We start from the raw sequence: 24087 nt of genomic DNA, 5'->3' as shown, positions 1-24087 counted from the left end.
TCCCGCCGCATCCAACTGCGCATGCGGCCGCGCCTCCCGCGCAGGCGCACTACGCCGCACGCTCCGGGGCCCGGCCTGCGCGGTAGCGGGTGCCCCGCGGCCCCGCCGACGGCGCGGGAAGCAGCGAGCCGCTCCTGTTCTGCTTTACCGCGCCGTCGACTGGGGCCCGCGCCCTCCCCGTGAGTACCGAGCCGTCACGGCAGCGCTGCCCCGACACCGCCCGCCTCTGGGGGCTGGGGAGGCCGCGCGTGCGTGGCGGCAGCCCCCGCGGTGCGCAGGCGCGGCGCTGGGGGGCGGGGCGAGCCGCGTCCCGCGGGGGCTGCTGGGAGATTCCCGTGTGGCGGGGAGGCTGCGGGACCGGGGCGGGGGGCGCCGCCTCGGTGAGGGCAGGGCCGGCTCCCGGCGGGGGCGGGCCGCGGGGCGGGCCAGGGGCGTCGCCTCCTGCCGGTGGGTGCCTGCGGCTGTGGCAGCGGGGGGCGGCGGGCTGCCGGGGGGCGGCCGGTGAGGGGCGGGGGGCGCCAGCGGGCGCGGCTGCCCCTCACGCTGCCGCTCGCCTCAGGCCGGGCCGCCGGGCGCGGGACAGGGGGGAGCTGACCGCCGCCTCGCACTCACGGCGATCCGCCCGGGCCGAGCCCCGGTGGGGCTCCGGGGCCGGGAAGGTGTCGGCAGCGGGGGGCCGCTCCCCGGCGGCCGTGCTCCGGGCAGGGACCGCATTGTGCTGTTGTGCTACAGGATGAAAATGGCCTCCCGGCGGATCACACGGGAGACGTTCGATGCTGTGGTGCAGGACAAAGTGAAGAGGTACCGCATGGACCGCAGCGATGCTATAGAGGACACCATCCATCATTTCAAAGGTAAGGAAACCCGGGCGCGGTGTGCCGCGGGTTAAACTAGCCCTTCTGGTGACAGCTCTGTCACGTTCCGTGCCTTCCATTTCCCGGGGTTTGCCACAAACGTGGACTTGTGCCGGTGTTTTTCCACATCCATTTTTATTGAAGAGTCTAATAGCTTGGTATGACTGATGCTGTTCCAATGTGGAATGCAAATTCCAGGCAAAAAACCCAAATTTCAGACAAAGGAATTTTGTTGAGGCTGCGCTGGGGAGTGGGTCCCATTTCAGGGAGCTCTCCAGAGGCACCGCTGCAGGGTGGAATTCTGTTGATACCTGATAAGTTAAATAAGTGTAGGAGTGCATCTGAAGGCTTTGTATTTTGTGTTAGTTTCGAAGGAAAAGCTGAAGGCAGGACTTTAATTTGGTGCACATATACAAAACATGATTGCAAATTCTTTTATCTTCTATATTGGGTATATAAAATGCCTAGAAAAATAACTTGGATTACATTCATAGGAAATTGAGAGTTTTAAAATGGGGTCTCTTCTGTTTTTTTAATGTTGTATAAGCTCCGGAGAAATCATTTATTTAAGTACTTAATTTGTTCAACTATTCTGTACTTCCTGAATTTGACAACTGGAATTAGGGAATAGGGAATCTTGGATACTTGGCAGGCAATTCTGGTATCTCTGACTTTAACGTTGTCTTAGATAATTGTGTATGAGTTTGCAGAAAATACAGTCTTCTGTTCAACTGTGGAATTCCACCATTCAGTGTGGAAACAGAAAGTGCATGCTTTCCATATTTTTGCATCCAAGAAATCTGAATGGAAGCATTACTTGCACAGCATTAGCGTCTTCCTAGACTGAGAAGGTTGTGAGCAAGTATAAAATGGGGTTTATAGTGGAACTGGTGTTTCAGCTTTAGTGAGTTAGTTTTAATAAATTTTTTTGTAACGTTGGTTTAGGCATTGCTAATAATTTGTTGCTTTTTACTTATTATGAATTATTCAATGTATGTAAGAAAGCAAATGGGAATATCCTAAAATTAGAGATGTGTACTGTTCTTCAGAAGTTATGATATGTTGACTCCTGTAGGTGTCTAAATGTGTTTATTAAAAATTTTTTTAATACCGCTTGCAATCCCTCGGTGTATTTATGTTTTTATCATTGCAGCTCATTCAAGGCCAATCCCAAGACCAAGATATGAAGACAGTTTTCATGATGATGGAAGATACACTCATGACAACGCCCAGCACCATCCACATGATGACTGGACTGAAGACCCTAGAGATGACTATCCAGGACCTTCTTATAGATCTACTAGTCCTCTCATAAGGAAAGATAACTACTACCATGAACAGTACGGCCGCCCAGCGTCTCGTGACCGGGAATTTGGTCGTCCAGCATCTCGTGACCGGGAGTATGGGCATCCAGCTTCTCATGATCGGGAGTATGGGCGTCCTGCTTCACATAATCGGGAGTATGGGCGCCCAGCATCTCGCGATAGGGAGTATGGGCGCCCAGCTTCCCATGATCGGGAATACGGACGCCCAGCTTCCCATGACCGGGAGTATGGGGCCCTGGCTTCTCATGACCAGGACTATGGCCCTCCTGACTCTTGGGAATCCACTGGACCACATGAAACTGATTTTAGTTCTTCAGATATTTTAGGTGATTTTAGATCACCGGGACTCATGGAAGATGAATATGGCAACATGGAAAATCAGGAGTATGATGTAGACTTTGGAATTCAAGCTGACAGTGAGTTCCGACCCCCAATACGGAGGGGCAGCATTGGCAGGGGAAGAGCTCTGCGAGGAAAGCGTATTACAAGGGGTGCCGTTAAAACTAAAGTATTCAAAGGAGAGATCAAAACTCCCCTAAAGAAATGGAACACTAAAAAACTGCAACCGAGCCTTGATCAGAAGCCAGCGATGCAACCTGATCAAATGCCAGAAGCTGCTGAACGACCAAACCAGAGGCCAGTGACTGTCCAGCGCCCTAATCAAAAGTTGCCTCCGCGACCTAATCAGAGGCCAACTATAACAACCCAGAGACCTATCCTCAGGCTCCCAAAGCCCGCGCATGTTTTCAGAAATCTCAGTTTTGACCTTGTGGATAAATCAGACATTTTTTCAACATTTGGAATAGAAATTATAAAATGGGCTGGGTTTCATGCAATAAAAAACGATGCAGAATTTTCCCGGCTCTTCGGAGCTCTCTTTGAGCTAGAGACAGAAACGTGTGCAAAAATGCTTGCTTCGTTCAAATGCTCCTTAAAGCCAGAACACAGAGATTATTGTTTCTTTACTATCAAGAGTTTACAACATGCTGCTCTGAAAACTCCCAAAGTGGACAATGAGTTTTTAAATATGCTATTGGACAAAGGTGCTGTGAAAACAAAGAACTGCTTCTTTGAAATAATAAAACCTTTTGATAAATACATAATGAGGCTACAAGACCGCCTACTGAAAGGTGTTACACCGCTGCTTATGGCCTGCAATGCGTATGAGTTGAGCATTAAGACAAGTGGGTTTGGTAATCCAAGAGAAATGGCAAGTGCTTTTGAGACCACTGTTTCTCTGTGTCGTAAGTCCTTAGCTCTTCTGGGTCAGACCTTTGCTCTAGCATCTGTTTTCAGGCAAGAGAAAATACTTGAAGCTGTAGGGCTCCAGGAAATGGCTCCAGCACCAACACTGTTCCCAAACTTTGATGATTCAACTTTGTTTGGAAGAGAGTACATTGAAAACTTGAAGGCTTGGTTGGAGAAGAGTGGATATCCAATTCAGATGAAAAAAACTGAGCCAGAGTCCACAGCACAGCTTAAAAAACCCTCTCCTGACACAAAAGTTAAAAGTGAGTGAACTTGTAAGGCACTTTGCAGTATATACTTTCTTTAGTTGTTGCTAGTGTTTTGTCTTCATTTTTATGGTTTCATTAGGTCAGGAATTCCTAACTCTGGGAATTCCATGTAAACCCCTAGCAGTGCTGAGGCAGGTAGTAAATATATCTGTTGTAGCAATCGCTTTCAGTTTTGTGGATGAAAGCATGTCTCCTTCCTCCCCTCTCCTGCACGTGCTTATGCTTTAAAACTAGGATTTTCACCTTGTGCCCTTGGCTGCGTCAGCTGCCCTACCCTCCGGCTTCACAACTTCGAGGTAGGGAGGCCAGCACCACAGCTGTAACTGGCTACATCACAGAGTAAGTATTTGCATATAAGCAAAGTTGGAGATGTTACCATTAGCACTTATATCAGATTGCAGGCATATTTCTTTCAAGTTGTTTATATACTACCATCCATAGGAATACTGTCTCCTCCACTGTATTAGGCCATCTAGTTCACCCTCTAAAGCATTCTTACTCATTACTGTACTGCTCAGGTGTTTCCTGCTTGAACCTCAGATACTTTTGCAGGGCGGTCTTGCAGCACTGACACTGAACAGCTAATAATTTGGAACTCGCCCCTTCAGAGCAGTGTTCAAGCAGACTTACTTTGCACAAAATCCTTTTGGTGCAATAAGGAATTGCCTTTTAAAGGATGGCTTAACTTGCCCAGGATGGCAAAGTTTTTTAAACCATGGTGCTTCTTGTTATAAACTGTTCTGGAATGTAAGCTGAGTTGAGAAAACAGAGTTTCTGAAGTTTCCTTAATTTATTGTAGTATTAAGTGCAGCCTATTTTGTATTAATATGTTGAAAAATTGCAAATGTCAGTGTGTCAAAGAATAAAAAAGGCAACATACTGATACTCTGTTGATGAGGATAATACAATGACTGCTTTTTGTTTCTTCCTACAGCCCCACAGCGAGCTGATCGAAAAGTTGTAGAGACAATTGAACAGCTAGTGAATAGCATTGTTTCAGGAACCTTGTCTGCCAAAGAGAGAAATGCTCAAAAGAACTGTCCTGAATATTGGTAGGTGTGTTTGAACAGTATGTTGTAACACTACTCTCTGATTAAGTTATTTGGAATAGGTTTAATTAAATTCAGTATTTCATTCAATGGGTGTAAGAGCAAAGCCTACTGTATATTTAATCATACTTTATGAAAACGTTTCCTAAGCTAATTATACTTCCTGATATCCCTGGAAATCGTCCTGTTGCTTCTCTTTTGTCTAATAGGTCGCATTCCTTTTATCTGTCAATAATGACTCTATGTCAATCCAAATACAAGACCTTAAAAGCAATTTACATTTACGAGATGAAAATAGTAAGCACATGTAGTTGATATAAACATAGAGTAAGTTAACAGATTTAGGGAACTTGCGTTCTAGGAATAATGTTGGAAAAGGAAAGCTGAGACACTTCCAAACATAATGATCTTTTAATATGACAGTATGTCCTCACATGTGAATTGCAGCGTAGCTTATTAATTACTAGACAAATGATTTATGTCAAAACCCTCCATCATTTATTTGCTTGGCATACTTACTGCTTTAGAAGTGGAGATGGCTGTTATTCTGAGAAGAACGTGTGCAGGCTAACATTAATGTAGCAACTTATGTATACCCCTGGAAAAAAGGATCGATTGCTACCGAGTTTCTGATCTGAGAATTTGAGATTAGTTGGTGCTTTCAGCTTAGGCTTTCATTTTATTTATATGGTTTTATTTAGGTTCTTGTCTGATGAAGATAGTCTAGAATACAAGTATTACAGACTGAAGTTATCAGAGATGCAAAGGCGGACATCATCTGGAAAGGAAGCGGGTGGTGAGGGCAGAACACTAGAAGAATCTGCAACAGAATCAGTCAGGGCCATGTTGTATGCCAGGAAAGTCGCAAGTATTAAGAGAAGGCTATTTAAAAGAAAAAGGCTTGGAATTCTCACACAGCATGGTATTCGAGGAAGGAGGGTGAGGAGAGCAACCATAGGGACACAGACTGTGCTTTCAGCTGGTACAGCGCTGAAGCACCAAGACAAGCATCTTCAAGGTTCAGTCCAGTCAAAGCCTTCTGTATCGGAAACCAGCCTGTCTGAGAAGAACTCTTCCCTCGATACAGCCTCATCCTCACAATGTGCTACCAGTTCAGAGGTCTCTCTGCCAGCAGAAGAAAGGGCAGATTCCGAGGATTTATTAGCACCGCCTGAACTTTTCCCACCATTGTCCTCTCAGTTTCCTGACGGTAAGTGAAGATCCATCATTAGATTTTTCAATTGCAAATTACATGAGAAAAGAACTGTATAGAATGTTCTGCTGGAAATTTTAAAAATCATTTATTTTGCTAAAGAAGATAGTTCTTAGCTGTATTGACCTTCCAGCAATGCAGATTTTGTATGAAGCTGTAGATGACGAGCATTCTGTTTCTTGCAGTGGATGCTAAAACAATGGAAACTGCTGAGAAGCTTGCCAAGTTTGTTGCTCAGGTAGGACCAGAAATTGAGCAGTTCAGCATAGACAACAGTGCAGATAACCCAGACCTTTGGTGAGTAACCCACACATTTATCTCTGTACATGGGCCGATAAGAAAAATCAAAATACATCTAAACAGTTACTAAGGAGGTATTTCCTTTTATTGTTTGTTGAGATGTATGCTTTTATTCAATGTGTTTAGGAACAGAGGATTTTGAGCAATACTGCCTGTTGTCCTGCTCAGCACCTCCATTAATGGTGAATATCTGAAATACCCAAGAAAGAAAGACACTTCTCCCAAATGCGTACATGCACTGATATATATGGTGGTGATATACGTGGTGGTTTTTTGTTTTTTTCATATCCTAAGTAATCAGCTTGCATCTTGAAACAGTGTTCTGCCAAACTATTTGCAATCTTGTTGGTTTTTTAAGTGCTCCAGTGTAAATTAGCAGGTTTTTCTCTTTTAGTCATACTGTGCCAACAAAAATGGAGCTCTGTTCTCTCTTCTGTCTCTCAGAATCAATACACCTATTTCCACATAAACTGCATGACTCAAATTTGGAAGACCCGAAATTCTCTTCTGGGGTCTGCTGTTTGCTTCTGGGTCATCCAGAGCTAGGTTCTTAGTTTCTCCATCTATATAATGAAGATAATTGTACTGAATCCTTTATCAGGACTTCTCAAACTGTGTTGTAAAAAGCAGTCTGTAAGAATTGAGAATGATTGGTGTTCCTAGTACATGTTGTCAGGAAATCCTGCAGTTTTACAAAAACACCTGGAATGACCATTCTAAAATTAATAAAGAGATTTATTTCTAATCTAGCTAAAAAAAAAAATAAATTCTGATGTTACTTTCACTGTAATTTTTGCTCAGGTTTCTACAGGATCGTAACAGTTCTGCTTTCAAATTTTACCGAATGAAAGTCTATGAGTTATGTCCATCTATTAACTTCAGTGCTGTGTCAGAAGCAACTGATACTGGGGAAAGTGCTAAACCTGAAGAGAGAAATTTGGATATTTCAGAAGAGGAAGAGGATGAAGAAGAAGAGGAGGAAGAAGATAATGAGGAGGAAGCCGAGTTTGAGGAGGATATCTCCCAGCCTTTGGAAGAAATGGAAATGGAGCAAGCAGAGGAGGGAGAAGAGGATGACATGTCAGCAGGTAGAAGTGTGGAAAACCTAGCTGAAGAAATGATTTCCAAAACAGGAGAGGAAATTTCAACAGGTGAAATGCAGCTAGCCACCTCATCTGATGGTGGTATACCAAATCTGTCGACACAGGCATCAACTCCTGCTCCTGGTGCCCTGTTTCCTCGCAAACGAATCAGCAGCAAGTCTCTGAAAGTTGGTATGATTCCTGCATCTAAAAGGATTTGCCTCATAGAAGAACCAAAAGGTGAGTGTTACTTCAAAGATATTTTGTAGGTGTCAGTAAGTACAGAATTCCTGATTTTTATGTACTTTGTTACTGACTTACTGACTAAAAGAATTAAAATTTTTAATATAAAAATGAACAAAATATTCTCTTTAAGGGTTCATTCAACTGACAAAGGAGAATCTGAGTAAATTGTGTAACGGTCTTTGCACTGCAGTGCAATAGCAAAGTTTGCATCAAACATCATTCCTGAACTATTTTCTTGCATCAAACATCATTCCTCAGATATTCTCTAAGTATATGTGAATGTTACCCTCTCTGCTGCTTAAAAAACTCATGGTAGTAGTTGTTGTGGGGTTTATTTTATCAGTGTATGGAAGGTTTAACAGACTTAAGTATAGCACTGAATATATTTGGAGTGTTTGACTAAATATATTTAGACTTTGGATTGGCCTGTCAGTATGGCTACAGCAGCAGTAGATCATGATGTTCTAAGAATTGAGAGAGAAGTAGCTTAAAACTGATTATATGTTCTCTGCAGCTACTTTAACAAATGTCTTTTCTCTGCATAATGATTTTTATTGGTGAAGGTTGTAATTTGTGATATACAATATCACAAAAAAATGATATACAATAACCTCATTTAAGTCCAGTCGGAATTTTGTATCAGAGTGTTACAGAAGCTCAGGGAAATGAAAAATCTGAAGTCCTTACACTATACCACCCATCAGTGTGTTGCTGGTATGATATGTCCAAAACTAAACACATGCATGTAGTAATTACCTTTTCTGTGGTGGAGGGGGAAAAAAAAGTCTTACCGTTTGGGTTTTTTTTTTTATTTTATTTTATTCTGATCTTTTGTTGTTGCTTCTGATTTTAGGCCAAGGCATTGAGTTGAAAGTCCCACTTGAGATGTGCTTTTGGAGTTCTGTATTAAAATTGTTTTTCTTTACAGCTGAATTTTGTCTTTGATTTGACTTGCAGTGCATGAACCTGTCAGAATTGCTTATGATAGGCCTCGTGGTTGCCCAGTTACAAAGAAGAAGAAGGTAAATAACTCTTCTGGTTTGCTATTGCATTCTGAGAATCAGCTTTCTTTACAAGAGACAGCCTCTGAAAATGTGTCATTGTCATAAAATCCAATTAAGACCTGAAGAGTCTGATCCTGAAAAAGACTGGGCTAAATCTGAGGAGAGCTGTGGCTCCTGTTGTCTTTTAACTACCTGTGTCAAAATTAAACATTTTGTGATTGGAGCACTGTTGAAAAGTTGTGTGTTAATCTTGTATTCTATTTTAAAATAATAATAAAGAAATCAGTGTCTGGAAAATATGTTGTAATTGTCCAAAATTGCTACGATGTTACAGACTGCTTCTGTATTTATAATAGGGATTCAGTCATCAAATCATTCAATATTTGTTATTAAAAACCATAACTGCCTTATAAAATATGAAGGTGTACTTTTTGCTATTGTGATAATGTAGTTAAACAGTTTTAGAACCTGAAATACATACTTTTTTAAAAAAAAAACCTGACAAGTCAGGTATTTAGTCTTTGATAGACTTTTTCTGTGTTGCTAATGAAGTGCTGCTTAGAAGATATTTCTGTGTATCCAGAAATTCAAACACACTTAGCTGGGGGGTGGTGCGTGGGGTTGAGTGATTTTTAATACATGATCTCCCTGTATAACAAAAAACCCCTTTGTTTTCCTGTTTTTTCCTCACCATAGAAACCAAAAGATTTAGAATTTTCACACAAGAAACTGACAAACAGGAATGTGGGTTTCCAGATGCTTCAGAAGATGGGCTGGCAAGAAGGACATGGCCTTGGTACACGAGGAAAAGGAATCAGAGAGCCTGTAAAAGTGTATGTAATGGGAACACACTACAGAAATTTGACAGCTGTGGCAAAGGCTGGGATTCTAATAGTCACTGTGTTTATCTGACCCACCTAGATGTGGCTAGTTCCATGTTTTGTTTCCGTCTTGACGTTGGTCTCTGGCCTCAGCAGAATTGAGCGTGGAGACTTCACGCATTTTTCTGGCCAAGCTGGGCAGTCTGCTGTGGAAGGTGGCTGTTTCTTGCCATCCAGTTTGACATCACTGAAGGCTGCAGCGTGAATGGTGTAGATATAAATATATATAAAGATATATGGGTGCCCCTGTTCTTCAGGAGGTGGTTTTTGTTGTTTGGTGTATTTAGGTTTAAAAAAACCTAACACATAGTATTATCCTGGGAATCTCCTTGCTACCACACCAGGTACATAATATATAAATAGACTTTGAGAATGCCGTACACAGTATCCTAGGTTTAGGCAACAAATTTATTTTCACTCTTAATTATGTGATTCATTCCATTGCATACTGAAAGAGGTAAGTGCATCTGCCAGAAGGTAAGTGTGTTTTTTCCTTTAAAATATAGTTTTGGTTTTGAATCTTCATTTTGTATTTTAAAGTTGCTGTATCCGGTGTCCACTGCTGCCAGCACAGAGACTGGATACTACCTCCTTCAACTCCCTGGCTGCATAAGGAGGCAGAAACCATTTATTCGTCTCTGAACCCATATAACAAGCTTTCTAGTCCACACTTGTAGTCTGTGGTTTAACAGTCTTCTTTTTCCAGGGATTTCTTTGTTCTCTTCAAGTCTCGGACAGTACTGGTCATTTTAGTTGGTGGGATACTTCTGGTTGTTTGCTTTCTTTTTTTGTTAGTGCTCCCTGTGATCCAGTGGCCATCACTGTATTTTCTGTATTTCCTTCTTAGCAGCAAATGGATGAGAAAGCAACTTACCTCACCTGTAGCTCTCTTACATTAGAATCTTGTTTCTTAACCCCAAAACTTACTGAGACCAAATATATGAGTAATTTTTTGGTTTCTGTAGCTCCTGGCACAACTTTCACTGCACAGCTGATCATGAGCTATTTAATTATATCTGATCTGACACTTGGCCTGCCACATTCTATAGTTTCTGGCCAAATAACTGCATTTTTAATATGTGGTAATATAGTTTTTTCAGCTTGAGTCCATTGCTGTGTCACTCTTGTAAAGACACCTGCAAAGAGTAGTGAAGAACTGCTTTCTGTACCTCTTACAAAAACTTGTTGACCTTTTCTGTAATGTAGAGAGAACTCCATTATTATTTTCACAGTGTGCACTTCTTTACTTTCCCATCAAAGTTGTTCTTTGGACAATACTTTGCAACAATCTCAGGCTGAAACCAGTGCAATTTAACATTTTGCTTTCTCTTGTTATTTGCTTTGATACTGCAGGGGTTTTTTTTTAGTAATCTGTAGCCTCTACTCTTTCCTCCCCTTTTGAAAACTACCAACTCTTCTATTGATGACTTGTTTAAAAGTCCACATGCTGTCTAATCTCATTCTCTGAGCAAAAGGGGATGGATTAATAATTGGAGACACTCCAGTTCCAGTGTAGAGCATACCTTCATCATTATCTAACGCTGATGGTGAAAACTGATGTATTCAGGCACATCAGTTGTTACACAAAGAAACTTGAGAACCTTTTTTGTTAGGAAAGCTTAAAACTTGTCTTTGGCGTGAGAGCAAGTCATATTTGCAGGTTTGAGATTTTTATTTATGTTACTGTAAAAAATACGTGAATCGCATGGTGACAACTCATGGAAATGATGGGTCCAGAAATTTTAAATGGAGATTCATGTTAGTCTTCTGAGCTGTTCTCTGTCTTGAGAACTAATTTGTCACAGCTATGAGTCTGACCAATTTTACCGTTCAAAAAGTGCTTAAAAAAACCAAAAAACCTAGCCCACACTCAAAGGCAGAACGTTGTATGGGACAGACCCTCCTCTGAGTAATCTCATGTCTTTGATTGGGTTTTTTATTCTGAAAGTAATCTAGAAGAGAAACTATGGTGTAAATAGAAAAAACATACTGTTGTGTAATGAAAACAGCAAGTGAAGAGAGTGTGCTTCAAACAGGTCATACTATAAAAGATGGAAAAAAGCAAAGGTTTGGGAGGTCTTTGGAAAACAGCACCATTTCTGCTGTGGACTGTAAAGTTGAATTTGCTTTTTAGAGTCTGTGAATGTTATTTCAGAATTGCACAACAAGCTACTTGGCTTAAGTGGACCTATCATTACAGAAATTGGATAAGAATAATTTTTCTTTGTTGTACTCTAGGTCCTCAAATTTCACCCTGATAGCATAGCAATCCCAATTTCAGTATGTGGTGCAATCTAAAAAAATTTTGTACTTCATGTAATGAAATCTTTACTAGATAATACTAATGTAACTGACCTGGAGGATAAAACTGGCACAGAGGATCATTCCTGTGGCAGAAGTTTCATTACTCTTAGCTTTGTAGTGTCTATGTTCTATGCACATAGCCTGGAGAAAGAGATGGTTTGTAATTATTTATGTCTCTGCATTCTTGTGGGTCATCCTCTCCATCTACTTCCAGGCCAGAAAGTTGTTTTGATATTGTTGAGGCCTGTCTGCTTCTATTGGCTTGTCTGGATGAAGAGATGAGTTAATGACTCATTTTTCTTGGAGGGGCAGAAGCTCCAGGTTTTGTCTATAGTGTGTGTCCTACAGACTTCAGCTTGCTTTGGGTGCTAGTTTTAATCAAGCAGCATTGTGTTCCCTTGGTAAAAATTTTATCTTTTATCCAGAGTTACATGGTGTTTCCTACTCATTCCTTGAAGTTTCTGGCTTCTGTCATTTTTGAAATTTAAGAAATGAGGCAGTTTTTGCCATCTTTTGACAGAGGATCCTATCTGCCATGAATGAAGTGGTTAAAGTTCATGTAAGAATTTTATCTGTCAGATGACTGTATCTTCACTGCTCCCTTAATATCACAGGAGCATTTTCTTCTGGTGGGTATTTGCATGTGTAATGGGAGGTGGGAATTGTTTTATAGTTGATCTGGTATGCCAGATACCAAGCCTCTGCTCCCCTTCTCCCCCAAAAGCAGCAGAATTCCTTTCCACTTGAATTGTGTCTATGTTGGAAGCTATTGTTTAGATCTCTTCTGCACATTGTCAAATGTAACAGAAACAGAGTGTTCTAACTATTCATTTTACTCCCTAGGGGTGCTACCTCTGCAGGGGAGGGCTTGGGTGTTGCAGGGGAAGAAAATAAAGAAGATGCATTTGATGTTTTCCGTCAAAGAATGATACAAATGTACAGGCAGAAAAGAGCAAGTAAATAGGTATGTGCAATGGACACGTCTGGTTTATGAATTCCTGCAAACATTAAAATACCAGGGCTTTTTAAGTCTTCCTTTACCAAGAAAATAGTACTGTTTCCATGAGTATATCTGGCTTCTTAACATTTCATGAAAATCCAGACCTACGTTGAACTGCTCTGAACTGCTGAATTACCCCCAATCTTACTTTCTAGGTTTGACATAAGAGACTCGCTCGCTAGAAAGTGCACGGATATGCAAAGGCTGCTGTGTGAAAGATCTTCGGCAGAGTATGCCAGTATGAAGAACATTTTGTTCTATAGTAGTGGACTTGAATACTAATGTATTAAAACATTTTCCAAGATTAAAGTTAGTCTTGTATTTAATTGTGCAAGCTAACAACTTGGATGTCATCTTCTGAGGAAGAAACAACTGATTTTGTTCTCGGAAGTGCCTGTTTACCTCTCTTTTTGGCCAAGTTTGCCTGGTTTGTGATGAGATGGCTTACCCAAAAACGGAATAAGCAACATGAAAAACGTGACTAGCCTGGTTTGGCTCTGATCCTTTCTGAAACCAAGAATCTTCTCAAATTCAGATCTTCTTGCAAGGCAGTCCAGATTTTTATTATACTACATGTTGTTGATGGGCTGATCTTCTGATCTACTTCTGGAGTCTGCATAAAGCAGTTTCCTTTCCTCCACATGCCAATTTGATGAAGAGTCACTGCCTGCATGCTTATTTTGTATAGGATTCTAAACTTTTAAGTGTAGGATGAATAACTGAGTTCATCCAAGTCTGAGAACACTAAACTCTTCCTTGAAAACCTCGGCTGCTAAGGTTTTTCATTGTAATGAACAAGTAGTACATACTTTTAAGTGTACTTTTTGTTTTTACACAAATTTGCAGCTCTTCTCCAACAAATTCTTGAGTAATTTCTTTTCTTCTCAATGAAGTTCAAGCCATGACCAGGTGCAATTCATGTGTCTGCAGAAAATACTGAAGAAAACACTTGGAAGTCAGATATTCAGAAGTCATCTGGAAGTGGATCATCAGTTTTATAAGACCATCAGTTTAGAGAGTCATTTCTGTTTCTATTAAATACTTGCTTTGCAGAAGGTCTTTTATTGAAAAATCCCAAGAAACAAGACAAAAAGCTTGTACTTTTAAGGGACTATTCCAGAACTTAATGAAAGAGAAGACTGGATTCATCTACTGTACTTCAACAAAAAGCATTGCCTAACTGCTTGGTGAAGCAGCTCTGAAGACATGAAAGATTTAGTAGTGTTACCACAAATAAACATTCATCTTTTTCTGACTTGCACGTTAATAAGGGATCTGTGATTGGGTTACCGAAAGTGACAGAATTTAATATCACACTTTTTAGTGTACTCATTCTCCATCATTATCTTTCTAAAACTAGTCAGAAGTCTTCACTTGAATGTTACAGTACCAAAACCTGCTTCACTGAAGTTCTTTTTAAAGAGCTGATCTTGAGCTGACGCATGTTCTGCTTACTAGCAGTGAGTGCTGTCTTGCTGATGTTTCCATCCTGCACCATGCTTCTTTGTAGAGCAAAGAGCTTGTAGTACACCACTAATAGCACCCCACAGTAACGTGGCAGCATCTCAAGTTCCTAACTGACAATTATGCAAGAAAGTGTGTTCTTCAGTTATCAACTTGCCTGTGCCTGCTGTTTAAAGAACAAAATTATATTCTTTCTCCATTAAAAACCCTGCTGGTTGAAAGGGAGTGTCTTCATTTTCATTCTATAGCAACAAACTTTTCCTTGCTTGTAACGATCAGTTTTAGTTTATGAATGCAATTTTTTTTCTTTACTGTATGGGTCTTTGAAACTGTAAGAAACAAAATCATGTCGTGGTGTAATTTTCTGATCACTTTTTTGTGATTTTGTGTTTTACTTGCCTTGAAGCACATAATCACCAAATAAAACCACGATGGCAGGTATAGAAAAATACACCGGTAGTTCTGTTTTTCCATGAACATCACATGTGTCTTCACCTTTACATTACAAGAAGCTGAAGCATGAAGGCTATAGACAAACAAGTTTATCTGGTTGTCAGACTTGATTAAGGACATCTGATAGCCCAGACATTCCTCATAGGCTTTACTTGGAGATGCTTAAAATCCTTAAACATTTTGGACCACAGGCTACTTGAAAGATCATCAATTACAGTGCGTGGCAGTGTATGCTTACCTGTTAAGTTCCTATTTGAGTGTATTCTTCGCTGCCCCTCTTTCTTTCCTGTGCCTAATTAGCAGTTACACAGTGTGAAACCTCAAGCCTTTTGAAAAGGAGATCTATCAATCCCAGTCTGGTTTAGAATGGCACTCTGGAACCAATACTGTTGGCCTCTGATATATTTCTCAGACCCACTCAAAAGGGTGTAGCTTTTCTTTTAGTTTCAGTGATGAAGCTGCTGTTCACCATTTTTATTTCCCTGCAAACTTCTAGTTCACCTCTTCTTTCACATTTACATTTTGCAAGGATTCTTGATCATATGATACACTATTTGCAGAAAGGCACAAGGCGAAGTGGAGTTTCACACTAGGTTGAAATCCACTCTCTCGGACCCAGATCAGCATTCTGTGCTGCTCTGATTTAACCGGAGTTTTTTGGGCCTAGTACCATTCGGGGTGCATTTGCTAAACACCTGCTCGCCTGATCTGGGAGAATTGTTGGTACCCAGATTGGAAAATGGTACCGTCCTTCCTGAGTGCAATTCAATTTGGAGTATAATGCTGTCTTGAGAATAAAGGTGAACATTGGGAAAATCTTAATCTGCTACCCTGGATGACTGTAGTATGGTCTGTCTTTCTTGTGCCAAACTTTAATTTTGGACAAGATATCAGCAGAGCAGTACTGGTGCTGAGATTCCAGTGTTGCTCTCAAGTGGGTAACCATTTGCCACTTTTATCTTGTTTTACCAAGAGATGACCTTACACTCCTTTTGCAAAAGGAATTTCCTTTTATTTTGACCTGCTTTTGCAGGCAGCTCTGATTTGAAAATTTTAAATACTTGTACATGTGAAACATTTGTTATGCAGATACATTGCCTTGTTTAAAGTTTACTAGCTTCTTTTCTGTTATTTTAGTTCCAGGCTCTCTTCCATGAAGACTGCAAGCTTCAGTGAACATTTTAACTAACTTCAGTGGTGTGTCTACTGTCTTTTGGTTGTTTTTTGCCATTAATCTTGTAGAGCAATTTGCTAGTTTCTGTTCCGTGCAAATTGGCAGTAGTGCTAAGCTAGTAACAATAAGATGTTTATGTTATTGGATAACTGACATTTCTTTTTAGTGTAAGTAAACATGTTAGCATTGTTAATCTTTTAATATCTGCAATAAATGTAGAACTAAACAATTTCTGGTTTAAATGTTTTGCTTGTGAATTTGGCCATTTGTAAGAGATATGCATCATTATGGCACTAACAAGTGGAATTGAGATTACGCAGTGTTATATTAGTGTAAAGCAGGATTTTATAGTGTGTGAGGGAAGGAAGGTCCCTCTGTTTCTGTGCTGCTAAATGTCTCTGTTGAGAATACCCACTAAATCATTTCTTAGTTACTTCTTCATGTGGCTTCTAGTGCATTAAATCCATACACGACAGTGTTACTTTCCACATGAACGTCAAAACCGTTGTGCCCCAGTCAGAAAGCAAGAATTTTACCCTTTATTCCCATATCCCAGGAATTAGTTGTCTCTCTGATTTTCTTGGTGTACTGACTAGAACAGCAAAACTTTCTCTTTACATATGTGTGTGGTTTACTGTTGCCTTTAAATTCAAATTCCTTTTTTAGACAGGATATGAGGAGGGAAATTGCAACAAACTGAAATTTAACACTTGTGCAGCTGCCTTCCATCCAGAGGTAAAGTGAGAGTGTTTGTTTGTGAAAGATACCAGCCAGGCCTCCTGTCCCTTGCTTTTTACATTGACAGCTAGGAAAAGTTTTACAGAGGCAAGTCCAAGCCCTGGCTACACCTTTTTCCTCCTTTTCCTTCAAAAATTTACGATACTTAAGGACCTGGTTCTAGAAGAAAGGACATTTGCTCTCGTTGGAGAGAAATGAGGAGATCCCCATTTTGGGGGAGGTGCCCTAACAGAGTAAGAGAACTACAGTCAATAATATACTGTTTGGAGTAATTGTGTTGGACTAATAGAGATGTTTCCATTTTTTTTGCCTTCAAAACTTTTCTTTGGTGTAATACCAATGATGTTTTTCCTATTTATTTTTTGGGTTTTTTAGAAGACACTGTAGCATCCTTAGTGTGAACACTTAAATCTGTGCTGAGATGTTATTTCTCAAAGTCAATGTACAGTATTTTTTTCTATTGATACTCCGTTCTGGTTTAAAGTTAATCCTGATGTATTGTGCCCAAAGAAAGTCTGGACTCAGAAATTCAAATATTGTTATTTTGGATTGTTTTCTATCCTATAGGCAGGTGTATTTTCTAATTAAAAACGAATTCCTGAAAGTCCTGTATGATCTTTAAGTCTGCATATCTCACGACTGAGTGGCCAATCACAACCAGACTGTAGATTTGAGCAATAATAAACACCTTAAATGAGAATATGCTCAAAAGAACAATAGGGTACTTCTGAAATAAATAGTTTTTGTGAACCTTGTTAAGTAGGTAACTTGCTGAATTTCAGCAAGTGTGGAAAATGTTTGCATTATCTGTGGGCAATAAAGTTACTGCTGTTTAAGAAAGTGGTAGCACACTGTGTTCTCTTCAGCTTTTTGTGCCTAATTCATGTCATTAGAAGGTTGTGCTAATTTCCTTGAAAATTATTTCCTAGGCAAGACTTTGCTTTGAAGGGGAAATCGTATTTCATATCCTGCCGCTAGGTAATAAAGCAATAGTAAAACAGTGAACACAAAGCAATAAAATCCAATTTTTAAAACAGCTGCCCCTTTGGCAGAAGTTCACTGTAGACTGTTTGATTCATGGGGTTAACAAAAGTTCTATCTTTGAACAGTTTACAAGACCTATTTCAGAAACCGGAACTATTACTGGATGAGAAATAAGAATTCTGAAAAACAGTCTAAAATGGGAGACCATTAAGAGGTCACACAACACAAAAATGTAAAGAGAATCTGTAACTTCTGGATTTATTTGATGCCTTACCAGTTACTGTGCGTTACCTACTGATGTCAGCAGGAGGAAGGTTAGTGGAGGGGAGTTCTGCAGAGTTCCCATTTGTTGCATACACCGAGCAGAAAAACCCTTCGTTTATTTTACTGTTCAATCCAGGTTGTTAAATTTAAGTCCCTAAGAGGATGCAGATCAGTTGTCACCCACATGCCTGTGTAATTTACATGCATTTCCCCTAAATCACAAAAACCATAAACAACAAAGATGGTCCATTGTTTAGGGGTGTCATTTGACACAAGAAAGCCAGCGTTCCTGACGAACACCGGCAGCAGCTTCCCTGTGCTGGTCCCGCCACCATGACCTAGAGAGGAGACAAATGCTAGGACAGGTAGCGGGTGAGACGGCCTTTACCATGACATGAGAATGGGTTTGTGCCCATTTCCCCTCAGGTAGCAGGTGAGATGGGCTTTACTATGAAATGACAATTTTTGTACCCATTTGCCTTTAGGTAGTGGGTGTGACAGACGTTACTATAAAGCAGAATTTTTGTACCCATTTCCCCTCAGCAAGTGAGACTGGCTCTAATGTGAAACAAATTTTATACCCATTTCCTCTCAGGTAGCGGGTGAGACGGGCTTTACTATGAAGGAGGAGAATTTTTGTACTCATTTGCCCTCAGGTAGCAGGCAAGACTGGCTTTCCTATGAAACAAGAATTTTTGTACCCATTTCCCCTCAGGTAGAGTGTGTGGCAGACTACTATAAACGAGGAGAATGTGTTTGTGCCCATTTCCCCTCAGGTAGTGGGTAAGACGGGCTTTACTATGAAAGAGCAGAATTTTTGTACCCATTTCCCCTTAGTTAGCAGGTGAGACTGGTTTTACTATGAAACAATTTTTGTACCCATTTCCCCTCAGGTAACGGGTGTGACAGACTTTACTGTGAACTAAGGAGAATGTGTTTGTGCCCATTTCCCCTCAGCGGGTGAGATGGGCTTTACTATAAAGCAGAATTTTTGTAACCATTTCCCCTCAGCAGGTGAGACTGGCTTTACTATGAAACAATAATTTTTGTATCCATTTCCCCTCAGGTAGCAGGTGAGACTGGCTTTACTGTGAAACAAGGATTTTTGTACCCATTTCCCCTCAGGTAGTGGGTGAGATGGGCTTTTCTATAAACAAGAATTTTTGTACCCATTTGCCCTCAGGTAGCGGGCAAGACTGGCTTTCCTATGAAACGAGAATTTTTGTACCCATTTCCCCTCAGGTAGTGGGTGTGACAGACTTTACTATAAACAAGGAGAATGTGTTTGTGCCCATTTCCCCTCAGGCAGTGGGTGAGATGGGCCTTACTGTGAAGCGAGAATTTTTGTACCCATTTCCCCTCACGTAGCAAGTGTGACAGACTTTACTATGAAATGAGGAGAATTTTTGTACCCATTTCCCCTCAGGTAGCGAGTGAGACTGGCTTTACTGTGAAACGAAATTTTGTACCCATTTCCCCTCAGGTAGCGGGTGAGACGGGTTTTACTATGAAACAAGAATTTTTGTACCCATTTCCCCTCACGTAGCAAGCGTGACAGACTTTACTATGAAATGAGGAGAATTTTTGTACCCATTTCCCCTCACGTAGCAAGTGTGACAGACTTTACTATGAAATGAGGAGAATTTTTGTACCCATTTCCCCTCAGGTAGCGAGTGAGACTGGCTTTACTATAAACGAGAATTTTTGTACCCATTTCCCCTCAGGTAGCCACTGAGACGGGCTTTACTATGAAAGAGGAGACATTTTGTACCCATTTCCTCTCAGTTAGCAGGTGAGACTGGCTTTCCTATGAAATAAGAATTTTTGTACCGGTTTCCCCTCAGGTAGCAGGTGTGACAAACTTTACTATGAAACAAGGAGAATGTGTTTGTGCCCATTTCCCCTCAGATCTCAACACAGCCCCTAGTCTGGGGAGATCGGTACCTGGGTTTCACAGCACCCATCTCTCCCACCAGTCTCCGGCACCGAATGGACCTTCCCCCAGGGGTGTGCGTGGCTCCGCTTCTGGCATCCCCGGCAGGGGAAAGTCTGGGGCATTGCCCTCGGGACCAGAGTTGTCTTTGTCCCGCTGCCCCAGGGTGGCTCCACCATATCTGCAGGGCCTGCGTGCCCAGGTGGGCAGCACCATGTGCTACCCTGGGGCTGAGGGAGGCGCCACCATTTTGAGGGTGTGTGGGCTGAGGGGAGTGGGGCTGGGGCGGCGCCACCATTTTGAGAGTGCTTGGGCTGAGGGGAGTGGGGCTGGTGGCCGGGCTGGGGCATGGCGGTGTTGGTTGGTGGGGTCCTGTGGGGGGGGTGTGGGGGCTGCCCCCCGAGGGGTGAGGGGGCTCAGGGGAGTGATGCTGGGTTGGGGTGCCGTTTGGGGAGCCTGGGGCCATGAGTGAGGGGCATGCCTCCTGTCCCTCAGGCCTGGGCCGCCTCTGTTCCACTGCACCACATGCGCAGTCCAAAGCACCCGTCAGGGGATGGGTTAAAGCAAAATGTGCAGTGGGAATCCAGGGTCAGAATTAAGATTTGTCCACTGAAATAAAGATGTGATGGGACAGAATAGCTGCAAACTCCTGGTGTCTGTTGTTGCCAGGTCCCAGATGCTGTGAACAGAGCTGGTCACAGAAGAGTATAAAACAAAACAGTCTGTTCTCAAATATCATACATCCTAGGGTATAGGTGCTCTTGGCCAAGAAAGTGTCTTGGCACATGGGCAACATCTGTTTGTACAGACTCACACCCTGGGTTGCAGTACAGGGGCTAACAAGTTACTCAATAGTTTTCTGAAGTTTCCGACCTGATTCAGTAATTTAAAAGTATTCTAACCCAAACACTATTTTACTTGGCTTATGCAAATGCTTTCCTCAGCTGTGGGCTTTCCCCTGCAGATGAAAGTGCAGAAAGAGCAGAGATTCCCTTCTTTATGAAAGCAGATTTGGAATCTGGCTTTGTGGTTTCTGTAATTGCAGATGACAACTACCTAGCTTTAATTTTGTTAAGTTTTCTAGCATTGGCTGGAGGGCATGCTCATTTAGATGGACTGCCAATATTCCAAGAGTAAGAGTAACTGATTCTAATTAACTTAATGGAAGTTCTTCTTTCCTAACATGGTTGATTTAATATGTATATATATTATTTTTATATAACATATATCTAAAACCTGGTGAATTACTGTAAATAAAGTGGGTTTAGCTATGGTGTTTCTTAAATACTTAAAATAGCTGACTGCTGCAAATGTTCCCAGTTGTTCTTACTGTTTGTGAAATAGTGCTTAGTGACCCTGCAGAAAATCTGAAACATCACTGCTTGCAAATGAGAATCGCAGACTTAGCAGAAAGCTTGTTTTGCTGGTAATAGCTTGGAATTGCCGTCATAGTGTCTTACTTCTAATTAGTATAAATATAGGTAATAGCTACAAAGTCTTGTAAAAGGGCATGTGTACAACTCTTACAAAAATACTACAGTGAATACCAAATATTACCTATCTTATCAAATATTACAATGAACTTAAACTGCTTTTAATTTTTAGGATGGCTGGAAGTGGTTAACTGAATGGAAAATGAAAGAGATTTTGACAAGTTTCAGAAAACATTTGAAGACTACAGAAACTTAGTTTGGAGGGCCTTCGCAGGATACTTTCAAGTACCGTAAAGAAATTACTGCCAGTAGTTATTTAATGGCAAGGAATAAAATCTGGGAGAAATTTATTTCTAGTTGAATTTCTGAAAATGGGCAGCACTGAGGTTGTCCTTTATCTTGTTTTGCAATTAATAAAAGAGACAAAAGCATCTGTTGAGAACTCCTTCACAGAAAAACAGTAAAATACCAAAGTAAGTGAAAAATAGGAATTTTACAAGCAGAAACACAGCACAGTGTTGGGAGTTTATTTTTTATTAGGCACAGAAAGAATGCTATGGACTGTTTCACCTCAAATGTTGCGGATGCACTCATCCAAATGACAGTGAGGAATGCCTGAACAGTAATTGCTGTAGCTGGAGGTTCTGGTTTATAGGAAATAATAATAACAGCTTTGTTTAGTTTCCTGTAATAAATTGGGAGAAGAATACCTATGCATTTATTCAAATACTTATGTATTATTTAGAAAATGTTCTGAAAATGTGTACAAGCTTTTACCTTTGTTCTGTTACAATTTGTTTGCAATCTGGAATTTTTATTATGTAACACTGTGATTCTAGTGATAAATATTTTTAAAATAACTTATATTCTGTGTTTTGCAGCTGGAATTATAAACACTTTTATGAAAGAATCATTATCCAATGTTTCCACTCTTCTTGTGAATAAAGAAACTAATACTTTATTTGTTGGAGGCAGAGATGCAGTATTTGCTCTTGACTTGAATAATATTTCTAGAGAAATAGCTAGGGTAAATTAAAATGTTTCTTTTTTTCCCCATACCTTCTTTAAAAAGATACTTTGCTTGTGGTTTTCTTAATTTGAACTTAATGTTCTGGTTTTAAATGTATAAAAGTATTACTATTTCAAGGCTTGAAACTTTATCACAGAATCTTCTTTTTTAAGCAGAGCAGTACCTCTCTTCAGGTTATTTATTATGCCTTGCATGTTATGGAGATATGTAAAAACATGCTTATTTACCCCAGTAGGTTCAAAGTTAGGATTATTTAGGGACTTTTTTATACATAACTTGGGGGTGGGGGTGCAAAAATTTGTGATATACCACCTTACATGTATTTTTGGCTTTTAGGAATACTGGTTTGCTACACAGGAAAGACAACTGGAATGTATTCATAGAGGAAAGGACAAGATTGGAACTTCTGTTTTCCCCTGTAAGTTATTTACTAAAATGAAAATGGCTACAGTATCAAGCTTCTTTTTAATAAACAAAGTAAAAGCAAGTTCATTTATGTCTGTTGGATTTGTTTGTTTGCTGCTGAGGTACCAGGAAATTTTCAGACGCAATCCACTACACTATGTAAATTTTACTTTTATTTTCTATTTTAGATAAAATGCCAGAACTACATACTCTTCCTCCATAAGATAAATGACTCTAACTTACATGTTTGTGGAACCAATGCATATCACCCAACTTGTGATCATATGGTAATTATGTCTGAATACAGATTTTACTGTATAAATTACGCTGCATGTTTTAATGGACCACATTTGTTTTTCGTACAGCTTGATCCAACTGAGCAAACATTATCATCTAAAACAAAATGTTTTTGGTTCCTGGGCCAAAGCCTTCAATTAAAAACTAACCAAAACCTGCTAAGCCAAGTTTTTAGAGTTATGTTTTCTCTAGTCGGATGGTGGGGCAATTAAAACTAATTAAATATAAAATTATATAATTACACACACAAAGCCCTGGATTCTTCCGGTCTTTAGAGCACTAAAGGAAATAGCTGACATTTCAAGGTGCAGAATTATTCTCCTGTTGCAAAAGAAGTATCTGTCATGGCCTGTTTGTCTAATATAATGTTCTGTGAAAATGAAAACACAACTCCAGTCCAAGACCTTACAAGTTTTAGGGTTAACTAGCTTTTTCTTAATGCTCTGATTAATGAAGAAGAACAAGACAAAGTGTATCAAAACTTTGCATGTCAAAAAATACCAGTGGCAAAGTAGCTGTGAATAGGTAATTCTCATGTTTTATAAAAGCATCAGAATTACCAGAATGCAGCACAGTCAGCACTGTGCAGCTTAACCTGCTGCCACCTACTTACCTGTCACTTTGTATCCACTGGAGTTTATGTGAGTTTTATTTCTGGTTACGGCAGATTGGGTTCAGTGTGTCCTAGGATAGGAATTTGTAGAATATGTATTCCTTTGGGTGTGGCAAAGAGCCTTATTCTTTGTATTCACTGGTAGAACTGAAATCACATCAGTAACCGATCCTAAAAGTCTGCCTAAATTTTCAGTCATCATTTTGAAAAGCATTATAAATGGAGGCAAAGAGGAAGAGTATTGTGTTTTTCAGTAAGCTGAGTTAAAGGGATTAATGGTCTGTGTCAGAAGCGTGGAGCCAAAGGGAGGAGAATCTTGTCAAAACGTTGATTACTGTGTAATACTTGGCCTCAGTTGTCTGTTTACAAGAAAGGTGGTCAAATGATCCTCATTCTCTTAATTTGCTTTGATTTATTTGAGAGAGGTTCTTGATTTTTAAAAAAACATATTTAATACCATCTTTTATGAGTGTCTTTGTTTTATTATCTTCTTAGTGAATCATGAAAACAGCAACAGAGAAGTA

At 40.5% G+C, this 24087-nt stretch overlaps 1 protein-coding gene across 6 annotated transcripts; it reads left to right on the top strand.

Annotated features, from left to right (window-relative positions):
• The first annotated feature begins 2 nt into the window (after positions 1-2).
• On the top strand, positions 3-22856 carry SUGP2 (SURP and G-patch domain containing 2). 6 transcript variants are annotated; one of them, XR_008821585.1, is made up of 12 exons: positions 14-179; positions 733-854; positions 2008-3690; positions 4631-4748; positions 5447-5955; positions 6144-6255; positions 7060-7580; positions 8544-8608; positions 9287-9423; positions 22100-22245; positions 22585-22666; positions 22842-22856. XR_008821585.1 is itself a non-coding variant. In XM_056337279.1 (11 exons), exons 1-10 carry the CDS (start codon positions 22-24, stop codon positions 12737-12739), a joined length of 3546 nt encoding a protein of 1181 aa, XP_056193254.1. In that variant the 5' UTR covers positions 3-21; the 3' UTR covers positions 15830-17455. The 6 variants fall into 6 exon arrangements, 4 of the variants coding, with proteins under 4 accessions (XP_056193254.1, XP_056193257.1, XP_056193255.1 ...); XM_056337279.1 differs by lacking the exons at positions 22100-22245; positions 22585-22666; positions 22842-22856 and adding exons at positions 12619-12739; positions 15830-17455 and having other exon boundaries at positions 3-179; XM_056337280.1 differs by lacking the exons at positions 22100-22245; positions 22585-22666; positions 22842-22856 and adding exons at positions 12619-12739; positions 12931-17455.
• Positions 22857-24087: the final 1231 nt, after the last annotated feature.

This window comes from Falco biarmicus, chromosome 4 (assembly GCF_023638135.1).
Source record: "Falco biarmicus isolate bFalBia1 chromosome 4, bFalBia1.pri, whole genome shotgun sequence".
In the NCBI taxonomy this organism is placed as follows: domain Eukaryota; kingdom Metazoa; phylum Chordata; class Aves; order Falconiformes; family Falconidae; genus Falco; species Falco biarmicus.
This window is presented reverse-complemented; position numbering and strand designations above follow the sequence as displayed.